This window comes from Zonotrichia leucophrys, chromosome 1 (assembly GCF_028769735.1).
Source record: "Zonotrichia leucophrys gambelii isolate GWCS_2022_RI chromosome 1, RI_Zleu_2.0, whole genome shotgun sequence".
NCBI lineage: Eukaryota > Metazoa > Chordata > Aves > Passeriformes > Passerellidae > Zonotrichia > Zonotrichia leucophrys.
This window is the reverse complement of record NC_088169.1, coordinates 63,228,957-63,248,230: the sequence shown is the minus strand read 5'-3', so window position 1 is coordinate 63,248,230 and position 19,274 is coordinate 63,228,957. Positions and strand designations below refer to the sequence as shown.

At 39.4% G+C, this 19,274-nt stretch overlaps 1 protein-coding gene across 4 annotated transcripts in view; it reads right to left on the bottom strand.

The window, feature by feature from the left end:
* Positions 1 to 19,274, bottom strand: part of FNDC3A (fibronectin type III domain containing 3A) — a 112,140-nt gene that overhangs the window by 38,533 nt on the left and 54,333 nt on the right. For 3 of the 4 annotated variants that reach the window (XM_064714873.1, XM_064714865.1, XM_064714881.1), the window contains 4 exons: positions 11,802 to 11,878; positions 6,835 to 7,072; positions 4,100 to 4,372; positions 1,345 to 1,403 (listed from right to left, as the gene is read on the bottom strand). In XM_064714873.1, the coding sequence (XP_064570943.1) occupies positions 1,345 to 1,403; positions 4,100 to 4,372; positions 6,835 to 7,072; positions 11,802 to 11,878 (647 nt within the window). Of the gene's footprint in view, positions 1 to 1,344; positions 1,404 to 4,099; positions 4,373 to 6,834; positions 7,073 to 11,801; positions 11,879 to 16,445; positions 16,551 to 19,274 lie in introns of those variants that run through there. The other variant, XM_064714890.1, reaches the window with a different exon arrangement.

Below are 19,274 nucleotides of genomic sequence, written 5' to 3'. Positions count from 1 at the left end.
TGCCCAGAGCTATGTCCAGACAGCTTTTCAGCACCTCCAAAGAGGGAGTCCCCACAAACTCTCCGGCCAAGTTGTGCCAGAGCTGACATCCTCACAGTATGGAAGTGTTTCCTGGTGTTCAGAGGGAACCTCCTGTGTTTCATTTTAGGCCCACTGCCTCTGGTTCTGACGCTGGGCACACTGAAAAGAGCCTGGCTCCATCCTCTGTGCACTTGCCTTGCAGATATCTATATACATTGATAAGATCCCCTCTGAGCCTTCACTTCTCCAGGCTAAACAGCCCCAGCTCTCTTGGCCTCTCCTCATCAGGCTGCAAAGAAACATATGAAAGAAGAATCAAGACTAGGGCACTAAACTGGGGCGAAGTTGCCTGGAAAGTGAAGGGAAGAAGGTAGGTAGCAGATGACTGGAGGAAGTAGCTGACTGACTGGACAAACCCATGGCAAGCTCTTCCTGGAGTTTCAGTTGGATGGACTACACTACAATGGGGAACACAGACTGTTTTCACTCAGGCAAGATGGTGGACTCATGATTGTGGTGAAGATTTTTGGAAAAGATGTGCTAATCTTCATAGCAAGGCTGGGACCAGGGAAGGTCCAGAGAACGAAAGAAAAAACCACTGGCCTGCTCTAAAATTCAAAAAACTACTGAATTTGGCAACAATGTTTTAAAGAGTATCTACACAAAAATACGCATCAGTTTTATAAACTGAAAATATGTTGGTAAATTTTCAAGCAGGTAGGTCAGAAGTCCACTGCTGACAGTCACCTTCTGTGGTGAATTTTATTTCCCTCTTCCCTGAAGCTGCCAAAGACTCTTAAAAGAGAAATAAGTCATATTTTTTCTCTACTTTGCAAATAAGGTTTTACAAAACCTCATTTTTGGTGATGCTTGCAAAACCTTGCCAGGTATCTCTCATGCCTAGAGATATGTGGTGTGTAAAATTGCTTCCTGAACAGTTAAGACTAAACAAAGTTGCAGGAAATTGAGAACAGATTCTGCAGTATAATATTATGTTAAGCATCATATTCCATTAAGCAGCATCATTATGCTACTGGCAATGTTACAATCTCTATGTTTAAAAAAAATTCTGTTAAAACTGAGATTCACAGACTAGCCAGGAAGAATTCTGCAGTGTAAGTATCAAGACAATTTTAGTTTCATAAATGTTAATACACTAAAAATTGCTTTGGTTGTTTACAGTATAGTGACTGGAAGTTAAGTGAATTTGCTTTAGTATGGAAAATTAAACACCCCTTAAACTTAAGAGAAAGAAACGGAGGTGCAACTGTGTAAAATAGCAACAGATACATTCTGATTTTATGGAAAGCTTTTGTTACTTACCACTGGCTTGGCTATATTAGAAAGAAGTGCTTCCAGTGCTTTTGTTTCTTCATCCTTTTCTTAAAAAACAAAATCAAAGCAAAAGAGAAGTACCCATGAATATTGTGCAGTAACTTTACAGTGAAACAGCTCTTCAAATTCAACAATTGCACACAGGAGAAAGCATTTATAAAGTAGAACATCTTGCTAACTTGCATTCATCTAGGACAACATGAAACCAAAAAAGCTTCTGAAGAAGTTGTTAATATAAAACTATTTCTAAAGCCCTTCTGTGCTTTATGGAATACAGACAGCCTGGTTATCATTTATTAATGTATAACTTTAAACCAACCGCTGCTCTGGAGAATTTAAGATCTTGGATATTTTCCACAGATTTCTCTTTGGATGTAGATGCAGTCAGGTTACAGTAGTTTAAATATGTTATTACTCATCAGCTGGAAGCCTACTGGCAACACTGCTGGCCTTTCTCAACTGCAAGGGAAACAATCTAAGGTGTTTTCTGCCACCTGAAGGTATAGCTGAGCTTTAGAAAGCATTTATAGTTTACAGAAAGCATTTTATCTGCTTTTCTCACATAATATTTAAATTTTATGACCCCAACCGTGTAAGTCAACAGGCCACTCAGTTTTGAAGGTGCAGCCAGGCATTTTAAATTCATTTAACTGCCTTAAATTAAACACAAAAGAAAAACAAAGCCTGACAAAATTCTTCAAAAAACATAGATCAAATCTATTTTGAACTCTCTGTTTCTAAGATGATTTGTGCTGTTGACACAAATAAAATGCTTTTCTGACTTGTATGACAACTCTAAGTCATTGCCTTCTGTTGCACAAGCCCAAGTCTCAGTACATAATTTTCCCCAATGTCTCCCAAAATAATTTTGAGGAGTGGACGTTCCCATTTTTCATATAAAATACTTCTAAGAAAACACCACCATAATTTTCGTAATGTGTAAACAACAGTACATTTCATCACTTGTGCCTTGTGAAAGTTAGCACACAGATAAACACCAACAAACAGAAAGTAAACTGAAGCTGAAGAGAAAGTAAAGTGCTATTCTGGAACTATAGCAACAAATATTCAGGTTTGGAGCAACAGTTCCCAGCTTCTGATTTTTGGTTGTATCCCAAATGCGACCTTTGGTACTAAGCTTGCCCAGGATATCATCTACACATGTTTTTAACAGCTCTCACAGGTTGAGATTTCCTGGTTCTGATGAGATGTATGCTCTTCACAATTCATTTTGCTTACAGCAATCTAACATACACTGGCACAAAATTATTATCTCAAAGCAAACTTTAGAGAATTGAGAATAATCATGGTTTACTTCCCTTAACATCACCAATTACAGTTCCTTATTCTGAGAACACTGCTCCTGGCTGATGACAAGTCTGACGTTATGTTCACAATCTGAAGGACTATGGCAGAGACCCCAAAGCTGCATAGTGACACATCACTAGACTGGACAATGACTGTATGACTGAGTGAATTCAGTCCATCTATGAGATCACAAGCCTTATGTGGGATCTCAGCACCTCAGGACTGAGGTGCCGAGTCACCGAGACCACCCTTGGGGGGCTCGGGAGTCCTGGAATGTTGCCAGAAGTGTCTGGTGGCTGAACTTTGACCCTACACAGGAGACGACACCTGTATGAGGATAGGAGGATTTCAGCGGAGTGAATGGTGAAGGGATAAGTTAATTAGAGAGTGAAACACAGAGTTCAGGATTTCTGTACAGGGGGGTTTAGAGAAGTAAGATGGAGGAATTGGGGCGTGTCCTGTCCTTCTTCTTCTTCTTCTTCTCCTCCATCTTCTGTGGTGATGTTGGCACTTTGGGATTGGTCATTACTGAAAGTGCACTGGTCAATAAGGGTGAAAGGTATTGGGGAAAAATGATAAATATTGTATACATAACTTTGGGTATAAAGATAGGTGACCGCCCGGAGGGCAGGGGAGTGTGCTCATGGCTGGCTGCTGAGCAGACCTCTGTCGGGCCGAGAGAAAATCTTTTAGATAAACAATTAATAAACACCGAGACCGAGAAAAGATCTGAAGCCTCTTCTTGTCCTTTGAAGCGCGGGCTGCCCAAGGCCACCCCGGGCCTTTCCAGGCCATCCAAACAGCCGAAAATCGGACAGCCTTCCAGTGAAATAAAGATATTAATAATAAGCACACTCCCTATGGTGATGTCTTAAAAAACATGAACAGCCTTTTTCTACAAGGGTCTTTCAACAGTGAGTGGGTAGGGACAGATCAATTTTATGTAACAGCAGTATCTCTTCTACAAAATATTCTTTATCAAGCGGGATGTATATTTTCTGCTTCAGACACTTGATTTTTTCCATGTTTTCTACAGTATTAAGCAGGCCATCAATATTCAGTGATTCCTTAAAATGCAAGCACTCCAAACAAAGCTTTTTGAGATTTATCTTTTTCTTTAAACAGTGTCATGAAGTGCGACTCATAATATTTCCTCAAATTTACATGGAGACTTCTGTACCAGTACTTTTTCTTTTCTTAGGCTCACATTCCCATGGATGAGCAGGTTGATCACCCTTATCTACACTCTACCTAAGTCAGGGCAGTTAGAGGCTGCTACTCAACTTCAAGACTGTCAAAGTGTGGTGTTTTATTTACAAATGTTATGTTCAGCCACTATAATAATAATATCTGATTATTTGTCCAGTCGAGACACTGGACTTGCATCATTTATTATTAATAGGTGTGTATATGCAGTGTTTTTGATAACACCTACCTTCTACTTCTGTGTCTGTCTGAGAATTGCTTTTTCCTTTACCCAAAGACTTGCATTTGGTAGAACCTGTGCTTATTCCAGCTGCATCCTGTCCTTTTGAAAGTCCATTAGGTTCACTTGTAGGAGAAGGACATTTCTGAGGAGATGATGGAGGACTGTTTAACTTATCCTTCTGAGTTCCATGTCGATCTTTTAACTTTTTTTGTAACCTTTCATACGTTTTACTAGACCTTTCATCTCTAAAGTTGGATCTTCCATGAGCAGGCAGAGTATCTAAATGAAGGAAGGAAAAACAAACCATTAAGAACCAAATCTAATGCTAAAATCTACCTAAAAATGCTATGTAAGTTAAATGTGCACCAATGAGTAAAACAATATCTCTACTCCTATTTGAAAACTGAAGTGTTTAACAGGTAAACTGATACACATTAAATAGACTTTAACAACATGTTAGGGAAGAGAATGTAATCTTTCCCTTCCCCTTATTTTCTCCACTTAAAAATTAATTCTTGAAATGTTTCTATGATCTTCCTTGAGCTGTGAGGTACAGGATGAAGTCTATACAGAAAAAATGTGCTCCTTTACAACACTGGAGGAGGTTTGATCTAATGTTGAATAAAAAAATCCATTAAGTTTTGGAATGCAGCTAGAGCTCTAACACTTTACTGATGCTTCAGCAGGAATCAACAGGGAAAACAACCATAAAAGCTTAGAAACACAGAACCTGTGTTCTGTGGGGCAGTGGAAAGACACTACACCACTGAGGACAGCTTGGCCAGGCCTTGTAACAGTAACCCAGGCACTGCTGCAGTAGCACCAAAGTCTCATCTGTAACTCAGAACTGACTCTGGAAAAAAGTCAGTACCAGACTACTGACAGCACTAAACTGCAAACTGGTGAACTCCTCTGTCCAGTTTTAACATTTGTATTCATTTCATCTTTATATTTCAAAACACTTTACAGACTCAAGACTTTATATACCAAGTCTTTCCTCAGTGTAACCCTGCCTATGATAAATGCTGAAAGCTTTTAAAAAAAATCACCATAGAATTTCCTCATCTTTAGGTAAGTTGCATAAGTCAGTCCGAGGAATATATTATTTGTTATTCCTTAAGAGATAAGAAGTACTGAAAATAAAGTCAAATAAGAACTTCCTTTCAAGGATAAAAAGAAAAAAAATTAGAGAATTTCTCCATTTCTGTTTTTTTTTTTAAGTCAGCTAAATTCACAAAAAGTTTGCCAGAGGACTTCTAGATAAGCTTGTGTCTATTTAGAAATGTGATTTTTCACTACCTTTTGAGAGTTCAGTCCTTGTGTCAGGGAACTACTGTGCTCTGTGAGCATCTGGTTGTTTTCTGTGGTTTTTTTTTTTGTTTGTTTGTTTTGCCGTTTTGCCTTAAATTTAGATTCCTGAAATAGGAGCCTAACTGTGGGTTTTGACTTTTGAAAGCTACAGCCAAAGTAAGAGATTCAGAATTAAATATGAAATCTGTAGCAAATACATAAAAAATTACAGTATTAATACTTAACTTTCCTAAAGCCAAAGGCATTTTTCATATACACTGAAAATAAAGCAAAGAATCCCACTTTATGATTATTTTACATTAGCAGTTTAGCAAATTATCACTGAATTCATATTAAAAGTGATATAACCTGGCAGGAAAAATCTAAAAAAATATTATTCCATTAAGAAGCATCATTTTATGTCCTTAATTATCATACCCCAATTTCTTAATTTAGCAAACTAAAAGCAAACAACTGCCATCTACAAGAAATCAGGAAATAAAACTACAAATAAGCACCTGAAGAGCATCTAGTAATGTACCATTATCGAAGTGCAAAAAGAAATAAAGTACAGAAATACTAAGAATTCCAGGAAGATCAAACATTGGTACATTCTTATCTTACCACTTTGCTCACCCTAACTATTTAAGCTCAGCAAATTGATGAAGGCTGTTTTTAGGCTATTTTTGTAGTGTCACAGAATGCTGAAAATTGTGTTTAACCTCCCTCCTCATAGCTTCTAGTTTTCTCTAAAAACAGAAACCTAGAACTGCTTTCTGACAGTCTTTCAAGGTTGGCACCTGCCTTATCTAAAGAAAAGCAAGTCTACCAGAAATGTAAATATTAATCTAACAAACCAGCCCCTGAGTTAGAACACAAATACACTTTGCCTCCAAACCACAGTAAAGGCAGATGTCAACAGCACTACCAAAGATGGCTTTAACCACTTTATTAAATTTAGGTTAGTGGCACCTTTTTACTCCAACTGCACTTCAAAGGGACATTCAATTAAATGCATATAGTTTTATGAAAAATGGACCACTTTTTTCCTTAATACTAAGAATTCCTATTTCGTGTTTCAAACAGGATGTTTGCAAGACATGAAATCTCAGAACAGTCCTCAGGCATGGATTTAAATGCTGAAACATTTAATACACTATAAACACTTTCTGCATCACTTTGCTGGGAAAATCTGTAACTTTTACATGCAAAAAGTAATCTCTAAGTTTAGTGGATCACTGAAGAGACAACCAAATAAATTAAAAGAACTTCTGGAACAATAAGCTTCAGCCAAAGCAAGGCTGGTATCCACATACATTTTTTTACGTATGACTCCCACTGAAGCTGTAAGTCTTGCTTAACAAAGCCCACACAACACCATAACAGATGCTGGAAACAAGCAGAACATTATTGCCTTTGCCAAAACTTGCACTGTTTGATGAGCTACTTACCCACATCCCCATAGACTTGTGAAGTGTGGTACTGTGGAATGTACTGCGTTGCCATGTCACCGGCTCCAGTCACAGGGGAGTATATGTGCCGAGGAGGAGGGGGTATCATGGCTGGAAGAGGAAGGAAGCCGGGCAGGGGGGGATGTGGAGGCCTGTGTATCACTGTGTGACCACCAGGGTGAAACTCTGGAGCCTGGGGAACCACCACAACCCTTCGAACACCATTATCCTCAATAACCTGTACAGGGAGAGACACCACACAAAAGAGAAATGACAGTCTGATAAATATGCTTCTATAGATTCTTAAACACAATCAGGAACAGTAAACTCTTTACATCTGATGAAAATAAAACAGGAAATATCAAGGGGAAAAAAAAGGGACATTAAAGAACTATCTATGTTAAGTGTATTAACTGCAGCAATGCCATTAATGTCTCAACATGGTGGGGAAGAAAACTTAAAAAAAAACCCTGTCTGTAAGAGTATCTAACAAACAACCTGCTATATCTATGGCACGAGCCAAGCTTCTCCTATGGGTCCCATTTCCATCCTCATTCTGCCTCATTCCTCATACACTGCCTGTATACTACACTGCTGCAGAATTTGTTCCACAGCTTAACAACTAGATTGCTCCCTAGAAATGAACTGGTGAACGGACAGACCTCACTCTGCATCATTAGTGAGAGAAAAGCTAAGAAGTGTCTGGTTTTCGCTCTGTCCCCAACTCAGCCCACCACACTGACCCAGGAGACACCAGCCATAGCAGCCCTGCAGTAACCACCACCTGCATCAAGCTGTTAGCATCAAACTACCAGGATGGTAGTCAGCCCTCTCAAAACTCTTTCACAAACCAAGCAGTTCTAAAATTTTTTGTCTTTCTCCTCCCCATATCCTTCTACCTGTAAAGAGGTCTTGAATCCTGAACAAGTCCCATGCTACTCAGAAAACAGGAGCCTTTGTGGCAGCCATCAGCAGACTGTAGGGCAAGGGATTGTGAAAAATTCGCAAATGGGAGATGTGACAGCAGCCTTTGTGTGAGGTACCCAAGTGTGGCCCTTTGCAATGTTGGCCGAAATTCCAAGCAATGGCAGTAGCATGTGCAATCCCATGGTGAGAATCTGTAGGACACAGGGAGCTGAGGTGTGCTGTGCACGGTACCTGCAGCACATCTGGGCTGTGCAGCTCGTGGGGCTCTGGTAGAGAGCAGGCACAAGGGCACAAACTGTACCAAGTGCTGAAGCAGAAAATGCTCAGTAAATGAGGGTGGGTCATCAACTAGACCAGGAACAAGGGTCTGCCCCTGAAGCACCTCACATCATTACCCTCTCTAAATGTTTGTAAATTCACATAAATATATGACTGTTGGTGACACTTAGAGATGATCTTGGCATATTTTGAGTGTATTGTGGTGTCGGTAACTTTAGTGTATGGGATGCCAACAAATAAACTGTTCTTCATTTCCTTGTAAAATGCTGTAGAATAAAGTCACAGCAGAAACTGCAATGGAAGGTTTTAGATGGAATATTTATACAGAAAAAGGGGAGAAGAATGGAGTATCATGACTACATTCAATAGCAGGGGAAAAAGCAACCCTATGCCATAAGTTTTCACTGACATTTGAAATGAGATGGGGACATGTACATGCACACCAATAAACATCCTGGTGCAACAGGAACAGATCAATAGATCAAAACACTTAGTGCCAAGCTGCTTTCAGCTCCACTGTTTAAGGTTAATGGAATCATGCTTGGCTAGATTTAGCCCTGTACCCTAGAGTGAATGCTTCCATCAAGTCCATGACAGAAAGCTGCTTGGAGGATCATTGGTTTTACCATGTCCCCATTAGGGGTTGATGCGCATCCGGTACATCTGGAACAGAGCTTCTGATTTTGTTTTCTCTGCCAGCAATCTAATTTGTACAGCCCCAAATTATCCTGCTAGCTGAACCAATGCAAGGTAAGTGAGATTGGTACAGGAAATTGTTCCAAAACTTCACCACTGTGCTGAGAGAAACAGTGCTGTGGATAGAGTTGCACACTTCTGGTACTGTAGGATATGCATATGCAACGACATCCAGAAGACACAGAAGTGTGTACTCAATAGAGCTGACCCCACTTTACTTAATAGACAGTTGAAAATAATGTTACCTAAGTGAACACAGCTTTAAAAACCATGCATATAATATGACTGTAAGAAATGGCTTATTTTCAGTACACAGAAATTGTTCCTTCTTGGGAAAGGGTAATTAAAGACAATACAATTCAAATCTGTGTAACCATAGCTGTGTGGCATTCTAAAGGCAGAATATAATAGCAGTAAATACAACTAGAACTTCTCCTGTCCTATGAAATTCTCTAAACACTGAAATGTAGTTTTAATTATTTAAGTCCCTTTTGGTTACAAAACCCCCAAAATACTGCAACTTATGATTTTATGAGTAGACTCAGATTATGTAGGAAGCAGCTCCCATTAAAAAGCAAATGAGCTGCTTAGTTTACAACTTGTTTCCTTGGGCTTGCTAATAGCCTAAGTAACTTAGAAATAGTCACCCAATCCATAACAGCAGGGACCTTATGTTTAACAAGCCTGTAACTGTGCTTCCAGATCTAACATCTGCTCAATGGTAGGCCTCTAGCAGACAACTACATAGATAAAAACACTCCAAAAAATAAAAAGCCAGAGCATCACGGTAAGTCTATAATTTTAAGTTTAAAAAGCAAACAAGCTCTCTATTATCCCACTTGTGCGAGCAAAATGTGGTTCTGGCACAGGCCTGTTTGGTTGAGTGAACCAACCAAACATCACTGGAAAACTCACTGCAGACAGTGAATATAGATGGCTTAAGAGAGGATGAATAAAGATGGGCTTTCTTTCAGTTTTACAACTACAGTTCCAAAAGAAGAGGAAGGGAAAAGGAAATCAGCTGATGAATTGCTTTTTAGTTATGTGATATAAGAAAAGTAAATCTTTTATTCAGTGGTTATCCCCAACTTGTAACAGAGGACAGTACACTGTATCACTGCCAAACAGGAACTAAAGCAAGCAGAGGCATAATAGAACTAAATGAAAATGGAGAGACAAAAGATGGTTATGTTGAAGTTCTTCCAGGCTGACAGCTTAGGACATTTAGCTGGTTTCCTATTCAACACAAAATATAGCTGCAGCTGCTGACCTTTAAAAATATATTATACCTGAACAAACCATAGAAGTCTGCTAGGACTGCAGTAAGTCTGGGAAAACTCTTAGCTCTATAATGTTAGACTTTCCCATTTTGCAAGACTGCTATCAAATCTTCTGGCTTGTAAGAGAAGCTCCCATCATAAACCTCAAAGCCTGGTATGTTTTGTCAGTAATAAGCACTTCAGAAGGCTTACAAACTACAGGTTGTCCTGGACTACGGCACTTCTACCCATGAAATCAGCAGATGAGCTCATTCCACCTGCACTCTGAGCTGCACAGATGTGAGGCTCCTTCAGCTCAAAGGTCAGAGTGCTGTGCTAAAACAACACCTGCTTGGATTAACAAACTCCAGTGAAAGTGAATTCCCCTTATGAATGGGCCTCAGCAAGGCCCAGCCCTTCAGCATCTTTGACTCAAATGGTCCTCAAAGGAAGGATAAACTAATTCAAAAAATATTTTTCAGATTGGCACATGTCACACAACTTTTAAAATATGTACTTCATCATATGAAAACAATAAGAAATATAGTAAAATTTCAATTTTCACTTAGCTCTAAACTTCCTTCAGTTCTTTAAAAATTAATTCTAATAGGAATCAGGACTTTTTACTATGACCTGAAGATATATCAACTCTTAGTGATTATTTATAAATAAATATTAATAATAGAAATATAAATATAATACTATAAATATATAAATATAATTTTTCTTCTTGTTTGGGAACTCAACTACAAAGGATACACAGAATCAACTTATCAGTAAACTTCCAAGAGATGAAAAATAAAATCAGAGTAGTAGTTTGCCTGCCCTAACAGCCTTTTCTTTTGCTAGAGGACAATTTTTAAAATGTTGTTTAAATAATTTGTCCAACATCTGCTGACACCGTGGGCTTTTTTGTTGTACTTTATGCATTTCAGTCCCTTCCCAGTGCACACCATTGGATGCACACCAAGTCAGAGGCAGGTTGTTCACAACAACACAATGTCTTGAGAGAGACTTCCATCATGGGGAGTGGCATTCAGCTGCTCCAACTTCCAGATCTGACCTACTAAGCCCTAGACTTGTTCTGCAGGCAAGGGAAAGAAAAAGGCACCATCTAAAAGGCCACACATCTCATCACAACTCACATGTCAGAAATAGCCAAGAGAAATCATCCTTTTAATCTACTTTAAAGGATGGCCAGGTTATCTAGCTCACATTTAATTTCCAGCCATCTAAATTAGGAATTAAACAGCAGTGAAAAATGAGAGCCCCATTTTAAGATAAGTGGTGGAAACACTATTATATGATAACCTAGTCCCAATGGACAGCTGACATTTTTTCCATGTTGTTTGCAGTACTTTTTCAACTGACCTGTTTTTCTCCTTATCTACAGGGAACTTCCCAGACATGAACTATGTACATGTATAAATTATATATATTGTATATATATATTGCTGCCAAGAGAAAATATCCACTAACACAGGAATCAGTACAGGTCCTGCACAAGCAGATATCTGGGTCATGATTGCATTTTATATTCAGAAGGCATCCAGTACATTAGGATTGTGAACTCAGCAAGGAACTGTGCTTGCTACTGTCATGTACATAGTTAATATATAACTGAACAGGCACAGACACAGCATGAGAAGTCTCCCATCTCAGAAATACTGAGAGACATCTCTTATCTCCTTGCTTGATCATACTGACTGAAATCTAACAAATTATTTTATTGAATTAGCAATTATGGTTCCAGTTCCAAAATTTGCATGAAAAGAAATAAATTAAGAAGAAAGTGAAGTGACATACCTGTGGGGCATATCCAGGAGGCACATAAATAGTAGGCACTGAACCATTTGGGGACATCATTGGAACCTGAGCAGGACCTAAGTGGGTTACAGAAATATTCAGTACAGCACCATTTAATAATTTGAGGAAGCTAAAAGAACATACTGTGTTGCAAAGTCTCAGTGAAAAATATACAAGATAACATGGATAAACAAAGGCAATGAACTGTACAGATAAAATTATAGCAAAGGGCACTCTTTGAAATCTAAAAAACAGTTGAACAAAACCAGAAACAAGCTAAAAAAAAATCCCCAGCAGATATTTCTTCCATCTCTGTCAATAAGCTCACAGAAGAGCTCATGTAAAAACTAAAAACTCAACAGATTACAAAAGAAATACTCCAAGACAAAAGACAATAGAAGAGACTATAAAACAGAAACCAACAAAAATATTTGAAACAAGCTGCTGAAACCAGATAATATTTAGTTAAGAGTTACAAAATGGCTCTTTTTTACTATGGTCTTACCAACTAAAGTAGTGTCAGTACCACAATAAGTGGTCAGACATGAACTTAAGGTCCCAGGGAAAAGTCAGTGTATTTACCAACTAGTAAGTCTGTTCCAACTAATGGGAGAAGTCAGGACACCATGGTGATCCTTGTACCATGCAAACCATAAAAGAAGGAGCTTACACACACTTAGATAAAGATGACACAGTGGGAATGTGGTAAGGTGGCATTTGTAGATAAAGTTGTGTCTAGAAAATCAGATATCTTCAAAGAGCACAGGGATGCTGTCAAATACTTGGGATTTTCAAAAAGCTTTTGACAATGTCTCTCAAAGACTCTTAAAGAAGTAATGCTGCCTTTGGTTAAAAAGGGAGAAGGTCTTTCCATTAACAACTGATTGGAGAACAGGAAACTAAGAGAAGTAAATGATCATCTTTCAAAGTTCTTTGAGTGACCAAGAAAAGTGTCCCACAGGCACTCAAAGAACCTGTTCTGCATATTAGACAAAGCTTCCAGAAAAGAAAATGAACAGCAAGGCGATAAATTGTTGCTATGTTCTCAGAGAGCAGTAAAGGATCTCACAGTACTCACTGATCAGATGACAAAAACCCAGAAGGAATAATGTTATTAAGTGCAAAGTGATGCATCTGGATAACACCAGAAGTGTTTCTTTACAGCGATAAGCCATAAATCAGATGTAAACAAACACACAATGCAGCTGTTACATGGATTTCTAAAGAAATACCCAGCCAAGGGTTGTTTAGTGGTATTCGCAGAAAGAAAGAGAACATTAAAAAATCATTACTAGCAGAACAGGGAACAAGCAGAAAACATCATTATGCTGTGGTATAAACTCATGCTGTACCTCCAATCCTTGAGCAATGTTTTTGACTCCACCTTTCAAAAAGAACACACAGGACTAGAAAAGGACAAAAAAATGTTTACAGCGGCTTTCTGCCGGTTTATCAGGAAAGATTCAAGAGACCAGGAATTCAGGATTCTTCCACCAGAAGATGGTTTAAGGGCTGGCAGCAGAGAAACAGTAAAAGATCTATTTAAAAAAAAAAAACCTAAAAATGGAAAGATAGATAATTTATAGTTTCTCATTTGCAAGAAACAGAGATAGTAAACTAATTCACCAGGTAAATTTTAAAACATATAAGGGAATTTTTCATAAAACGCACAGCTAAATTGTGTAACTCCTTGCTTTAAGAACAGTGTAGAAACTAAAGATTAGGTTCAGTTTCGGAGAAGTAATCCATCAAGAGCTGTAAAAAATATAAGCACTACTTTTGTTTAATGAACAATGAAGTTTCTTCTGTGTGCCTGCCCTATCCCTGTGCTGTGCTCTTTAGTATTTGATACTGGTACAGGCTCAAGAGGGATGTCCTTACATTACTGTGCTTTAAATACACAGGGGAACTAACACTGAATTTTAATAATGAAAGAAATGCTGAAACACGGTATAATTTGAACAAGTTTTGTGACAAGATAAAAATGTTGGACACTGTAGGCTGCACTCTGCAAATTTCCAATTCAGTAAACTGAAGCTAGCAAAAGTACCAATCCAATTTACGAAGTTTCAGTAATACTTTTGAAAGGGCATTCATAGTTTCTCCTTAATGTTTTTTAAAACTCTGTTAGATCTGCAAATGGAAAGTACTGAGTAAATGCAAATTACAGTAAATAAGATTAGAACACCTCACTGATACATATGGACTTGACAGAAAAATAAAGGTACCTCTGTCTGAAAGCAAAGAGCAGGGAAAAGCAATGAAAAGTGCTCCTTAGAAAAGCAGCATGCAATCCAACTTGATTGCATGTATTATAGGAACTTCTTTAGAATAAGACACAGAAGTTTGCAAATATGCTATCTAAAAAGAATCACAGCTTTATTCATTAAAATACTAACCCACAACAGGGGGAGGGGGTGAAGAGACTTTTTAGGAACAAGGTTTTCAATGAATTATTCACCGAACTGTGCAACAGCAAAGAATATAAAGACTACAGTGAGCTATAAATTGAGAACTGAACATTCTTCCAGTGTTTTGGCTCATCTGAAACTCAAAAATGTTTCAGCAAAAGTTTCTCCTGAATATGAAGTGCTAAAAAAAAATGAAAGTGAAGTAAAAATCAGCAAGAGAACTTAAAATAGTGCATTACCTTACTACAATAAATTCAAAAAGGTCAAAAATAATGGAAGCACACTTATTTTAAGTTGCCATTGAAATAAATAATGGTTTAAATTCTTACATAAGAAGGTGGATTTTATACACCTTGTATCTTGCATTGCTTACCTGCAGTTTTTCTATAATGAGTACAAAACACTGACACTTCCATTAAACTCACAATTTAAAACTATGTAATTTCCAAGTAAAAGGAAAATTAAGACCACATTTACTTGAACTTCTTACAGAACAGCATGTCCTTGGGGGATGACGAAACTCACACAGGCAAGCGGTTTCTTTGAGAACTGGTGATTATCTGTATTTGGCTTTTTTGTTTTGTTTTGCTTTAAACATCTAGAGGATATTGTTTAACAACCTTTTCAAGGTTTACTTATTTAGCACTTTAATCTCTCTAACAAACACAGAGCAGTTATCTCCCATCCAGTACAAAGGTTGATTCACAAAGCCATTTTCAGTATACCATAATCTAGCAGTCACAAAAGTAAAGGCATAAACTGAGTGCGTGAACCTAAAAAAGTATTGCACTGTTAGAATAGAGTCAAATAAGTCGTTTCAAAATTTGCATCCCATCTTTTGCACTTTAAAGTACCAAAATTAGCAAAAACATATTTGAATATTCAAGAACTCTAATTTACTTCTGATTAGATTTCCAAGTGGCTGTGAAATGAAATTTCTAGGCGGACATCCAAGAAAATGATAAGCATGGGACAAAAAGTCGGCAGACTTCACAGGTGTTTTGAATGAGCATTGTGCTTTACAGCAAGATTACTGATTTCTTGATAGGAAGCATATTACAACCTGCAAAAGCTTATCTGAAGATAAAATTATACTATGCTATAAAAACGTGTATTGTTTTTTCTTCACTAATGTGAAGATCTCAGCTCTCTTGTGGTGTAATACACTATAGGAGGAATTTTCACGTTTTTAGGTATTGGCTGGAGTGCTGCATGACAAAACCAGTGTGTTTTACCATGAGGTGAGAGTTATTATAAAGTACCAGCAAACAACAGCATCAGGAGTTCATGTTAAGGAAACATCTAATTTTCCATTGCACATAAAGAGAACTGATTTAATCCAAATCACTGTATAATGAATGTTGATGACTTTGTTGTTGGTAAGGGGAGGTCTCATATCTTTGATACATTTTCAGATGTACAAGTTCTCTTACATAGTAAGTGGAAAAGAAACAATGTGGGAGTGGAAACAAGCACATAACTGGTTTATTACTGAAAAATGTCTCATCAAACTCACTAAGGGTTGATTTACTGGAACTGAACCCAAGACACAGATGCTTCACCACAGTCTCGATTTATTATTGTCCTAAAATCCCACCAAGGAGGAATACCTCCTTCCCCTAGCAATAGCTGATGAACTTCCCCAACGTGTCCATTTGAGCAGACTATAAAAACCTCATTATGCTCATTACAGGCACCATAAACATGCAGCAAAATTACCAGCACTGCATCATCGCTAGGATCGTGACAAGCGGATTTAAACACAGCAACACCTGAAAGGCTGAGGATACCGCCACCGCTCTCCTAGCACATACACATTCTTTTTATTTCAACCATGAAGCATCGCTGTATTTTAAGCGGCTCACGAAAACCCAGGCGAAGGTGCCCACACCGGATTCCGAGCGCCGGGCAGGGAATGCTCTTCCGGGGCACTCCGCGCCCGGCCCTGCGCTTCAGCACCGGCTCCTGCGGCCTCCCAGGGCTGCCCGTCCTGCTCCCCTCACGGCTCCGGGGCCCCCGCGGCCCCCGGCACCGCAGCCACACCCCTCCGAGAGCGCCGCACCGACACAGGGGCCTGGCAGCGCTCCCACTCCTGCCCACAGATATTGATTTTTTTTTCCTGACCATTGCAGATGTCCCCCATGCGCCGCTGCCGCACAAGCGCGGAGGCCGCCGGCCCGCAAGGTGTCGTGTTTCACCGCGGCGGCCGAACCGGGCAGGCGGGAGTCCTTACCGCTCATTTCGGGCCGGGCCGGGCCGGGCCGGCGGCTGCTCCCGGCGCGCCGCGGCTGCGGGCGGGGCGGGGCGGGGCGGGGCGGGGCGGCTCCCTCAGGTGCGCGGCCGGACCCGCTCCGTTCCGCTCCGCCCCGCGGCCTCTCCGCGCCCTGCGCCCCGCCCCGCCCGCGCCGCCGCTTCAAGGGCCCGCGCCCCGCTGAGAGCCGCGTCCTCTGGCAGCCCGCGGGGTCCCTGCTCCGCTCTGTACTGTAATCTGCCGACTGTCATGCCTGCCGTGATCCCAGTCATTCAGCTGAAAGCTTTTACATTAATGAGCATAATTAAGTGCTAAAGAATTACTTAGGCCCAGGCCTTCCAGAGGATTTTCCTTGAGCTGACCTGCTAATCAGTTTACACTTAAGAAAGGGGGTGCACAAACAGACCTGGTTGCAAACAAACACTTTCCGGCCCAGCGTTTGGAGAGCTGCAATGACTTTGATAGTAATCTATGTGGATACTGCGGCTCATGAACACTGCTATACTTAGCATTAGTCTAATGTGAACGGTGATGAATCACTGCTATCCCCAGGAGGAAATAGCATTCAGGATTTACTGCAGCACATTAGGTTAACTATGGCTCTATAACCGAACACCCACACTTTGACATCACACAGGCGATGATATGCATCACTGACGCAAGCGCTGACAGGATCAAACACAAAGGCCACAGCAGCAGAAACAATAGAGCGCCAGCTGACGTAGCAGCACACCCCTCTAACACTGATGGGCTGCAGTAAATCAATAGTCCCAGATGCCACAAACAGTTGCACCGCTCTAAGACTTCAAAGTTTTATTTTGGGTTCCCAACAGCTACAACTAATTAAAAAATCCAGCAGTAACAACCACCACCAATTGGTCTACATTTGTCCTGTAAGCCGTGCCTGGAAAATACTTCCAAATTAATACTTTAACTTAACCTCAACATCTATACACATACTAGGTGCAACACAATAAAAGCAAGTAATAAGAAAACAAGAAAGCAAGTGCAGAACTTACTGTTTGGCCTAAGCTGGAGAAGAAGCACAAGAAGGAACTGGGATCACTGCAAGGACACAGGTGATCAGAAGACTTCAGCTGGCAGTGCTCTCAATTTAACGTATCCCTTATGCTCTAAATTCATCCTGACAAAACAATCCCTTCCCTTCCCCCATCCATCTGTCTACTTTTGCCATCAAGGCTGGGGAACAGCAGCTGACAAAGCCTCAACATCAATTGAAATGTATTAACTGACTAGGAAAAAAAAGAAAGGAAACCTATCAGTAGACAGCAGGCTGGCAAACAAAAGGAAAAGCGGAAGGTAAAACATTATCATAGTTCCTTTCAAAAGTGGGGGGCAGGGGGAGCATCAGTTTCTTTTACAGAGACTTTGGAATAATGGATAAAAGAGCAGAAAGCTATGAAGCCTAACTCGAGTATTTCTAAAGATTACATCCTAATGAGATCCTGATCTTTCCCATGAAACCACACATACATATTCACAAGAAAATCCCTTCTCAGGCAAAGTGCAGAGATGACAGGTTCCTATAGCACTTTATCACTAATGCAGCTATCAGTTTTCTTTTATAATGGCCTGATATACTTTCAAAGGAAAAAGGTGACAATGGTTTCTATGTTCAAATGTTAAAAGTACTTTTATTTCATCTGTTTCTAAACAATGACCATGATGCAATTTTGTAATTAAAAAAACCCCTGCAAGTCCATGCCTTTGAATAGCACAAACTTCATAAGACAATGTCACACTTGGGAATGTGCAGAAGAATGACTGTAGTCGTTTGAGATACTACAATAATAAGACTTTTTATACCTACTTTCTGAAGCAACTCTGTGCCACAGTGAAGAATTCTACTTCACTAAAAAAAAGTAACATTGCTTCAAAGATGTTAATGTGGAAATACAACACACACTTTGTACTGTGCAGCCCAGGCTAAATTACTCTCTTTATTTTGCCAGCTTAGGGCAATGATTTACTAACTATATGGAAGAGTTAGGTCAAAAAATTGTTCACTCCCTCAAAGAGTTCCAATTTAAATATTGGGTGAACCATAAATTGCTGCATTTCAGAGGGAGTCAAATGTGATATACCATGCAGAGAGACTTTGATAAAAATGTTATTATTCTTAGCAGGAAAAATAATCTGCACTCATTCTAATCTATCTGCACTGCATATAGCTTAGCTTTTTCTTCAAGGAGAGCCTAATTTCCTAGCACTGATGCTGAGCAGTGCAGATCTGCAACTTTTTCAGGCTTAAATTTAGTATTTGTACATGCTGCTTAACCATGTTGCACTTGATGCATAACATTCAGAATAATCTACAATTTAATCATCTAACAGTTGTTACCACTAGAATTGGTATTTTTCTAATCAGGTGGGTTTGGTTTTTTTTTCTCATATAGCACTGCAGACCAGGAAGTTAAAAAGTTAAGCACTGCTACTGACAGCTGCTAGTGGTTAAGAGTGAAAAGAACAAGTTGGCAGTTCTTGGTGTGTAGACAGTGTCTTCTACAAAAGACTGTGTTGATCCAGAGGAGACAGATCTTGGAAGGAACAAGCATTAACTTCAACTTCCTCCCCCTGCCTGCCTGATTGTGCTAAGAATAGTACTACATAGTATAATTACTTATAAAAGCCTTTTCATCATCCTGGTATTCAACTTTTTACACTAATGAGGTATTTTATTTACTTACCTGGCTACATTGGCTTGAAACTAGAATGCAGGATTATCTGGCACATTCTGCTGTCTCAGCTGGCACCCAAAGAAGTCTCCTTTCCCATGTGCAAATTTCTTAA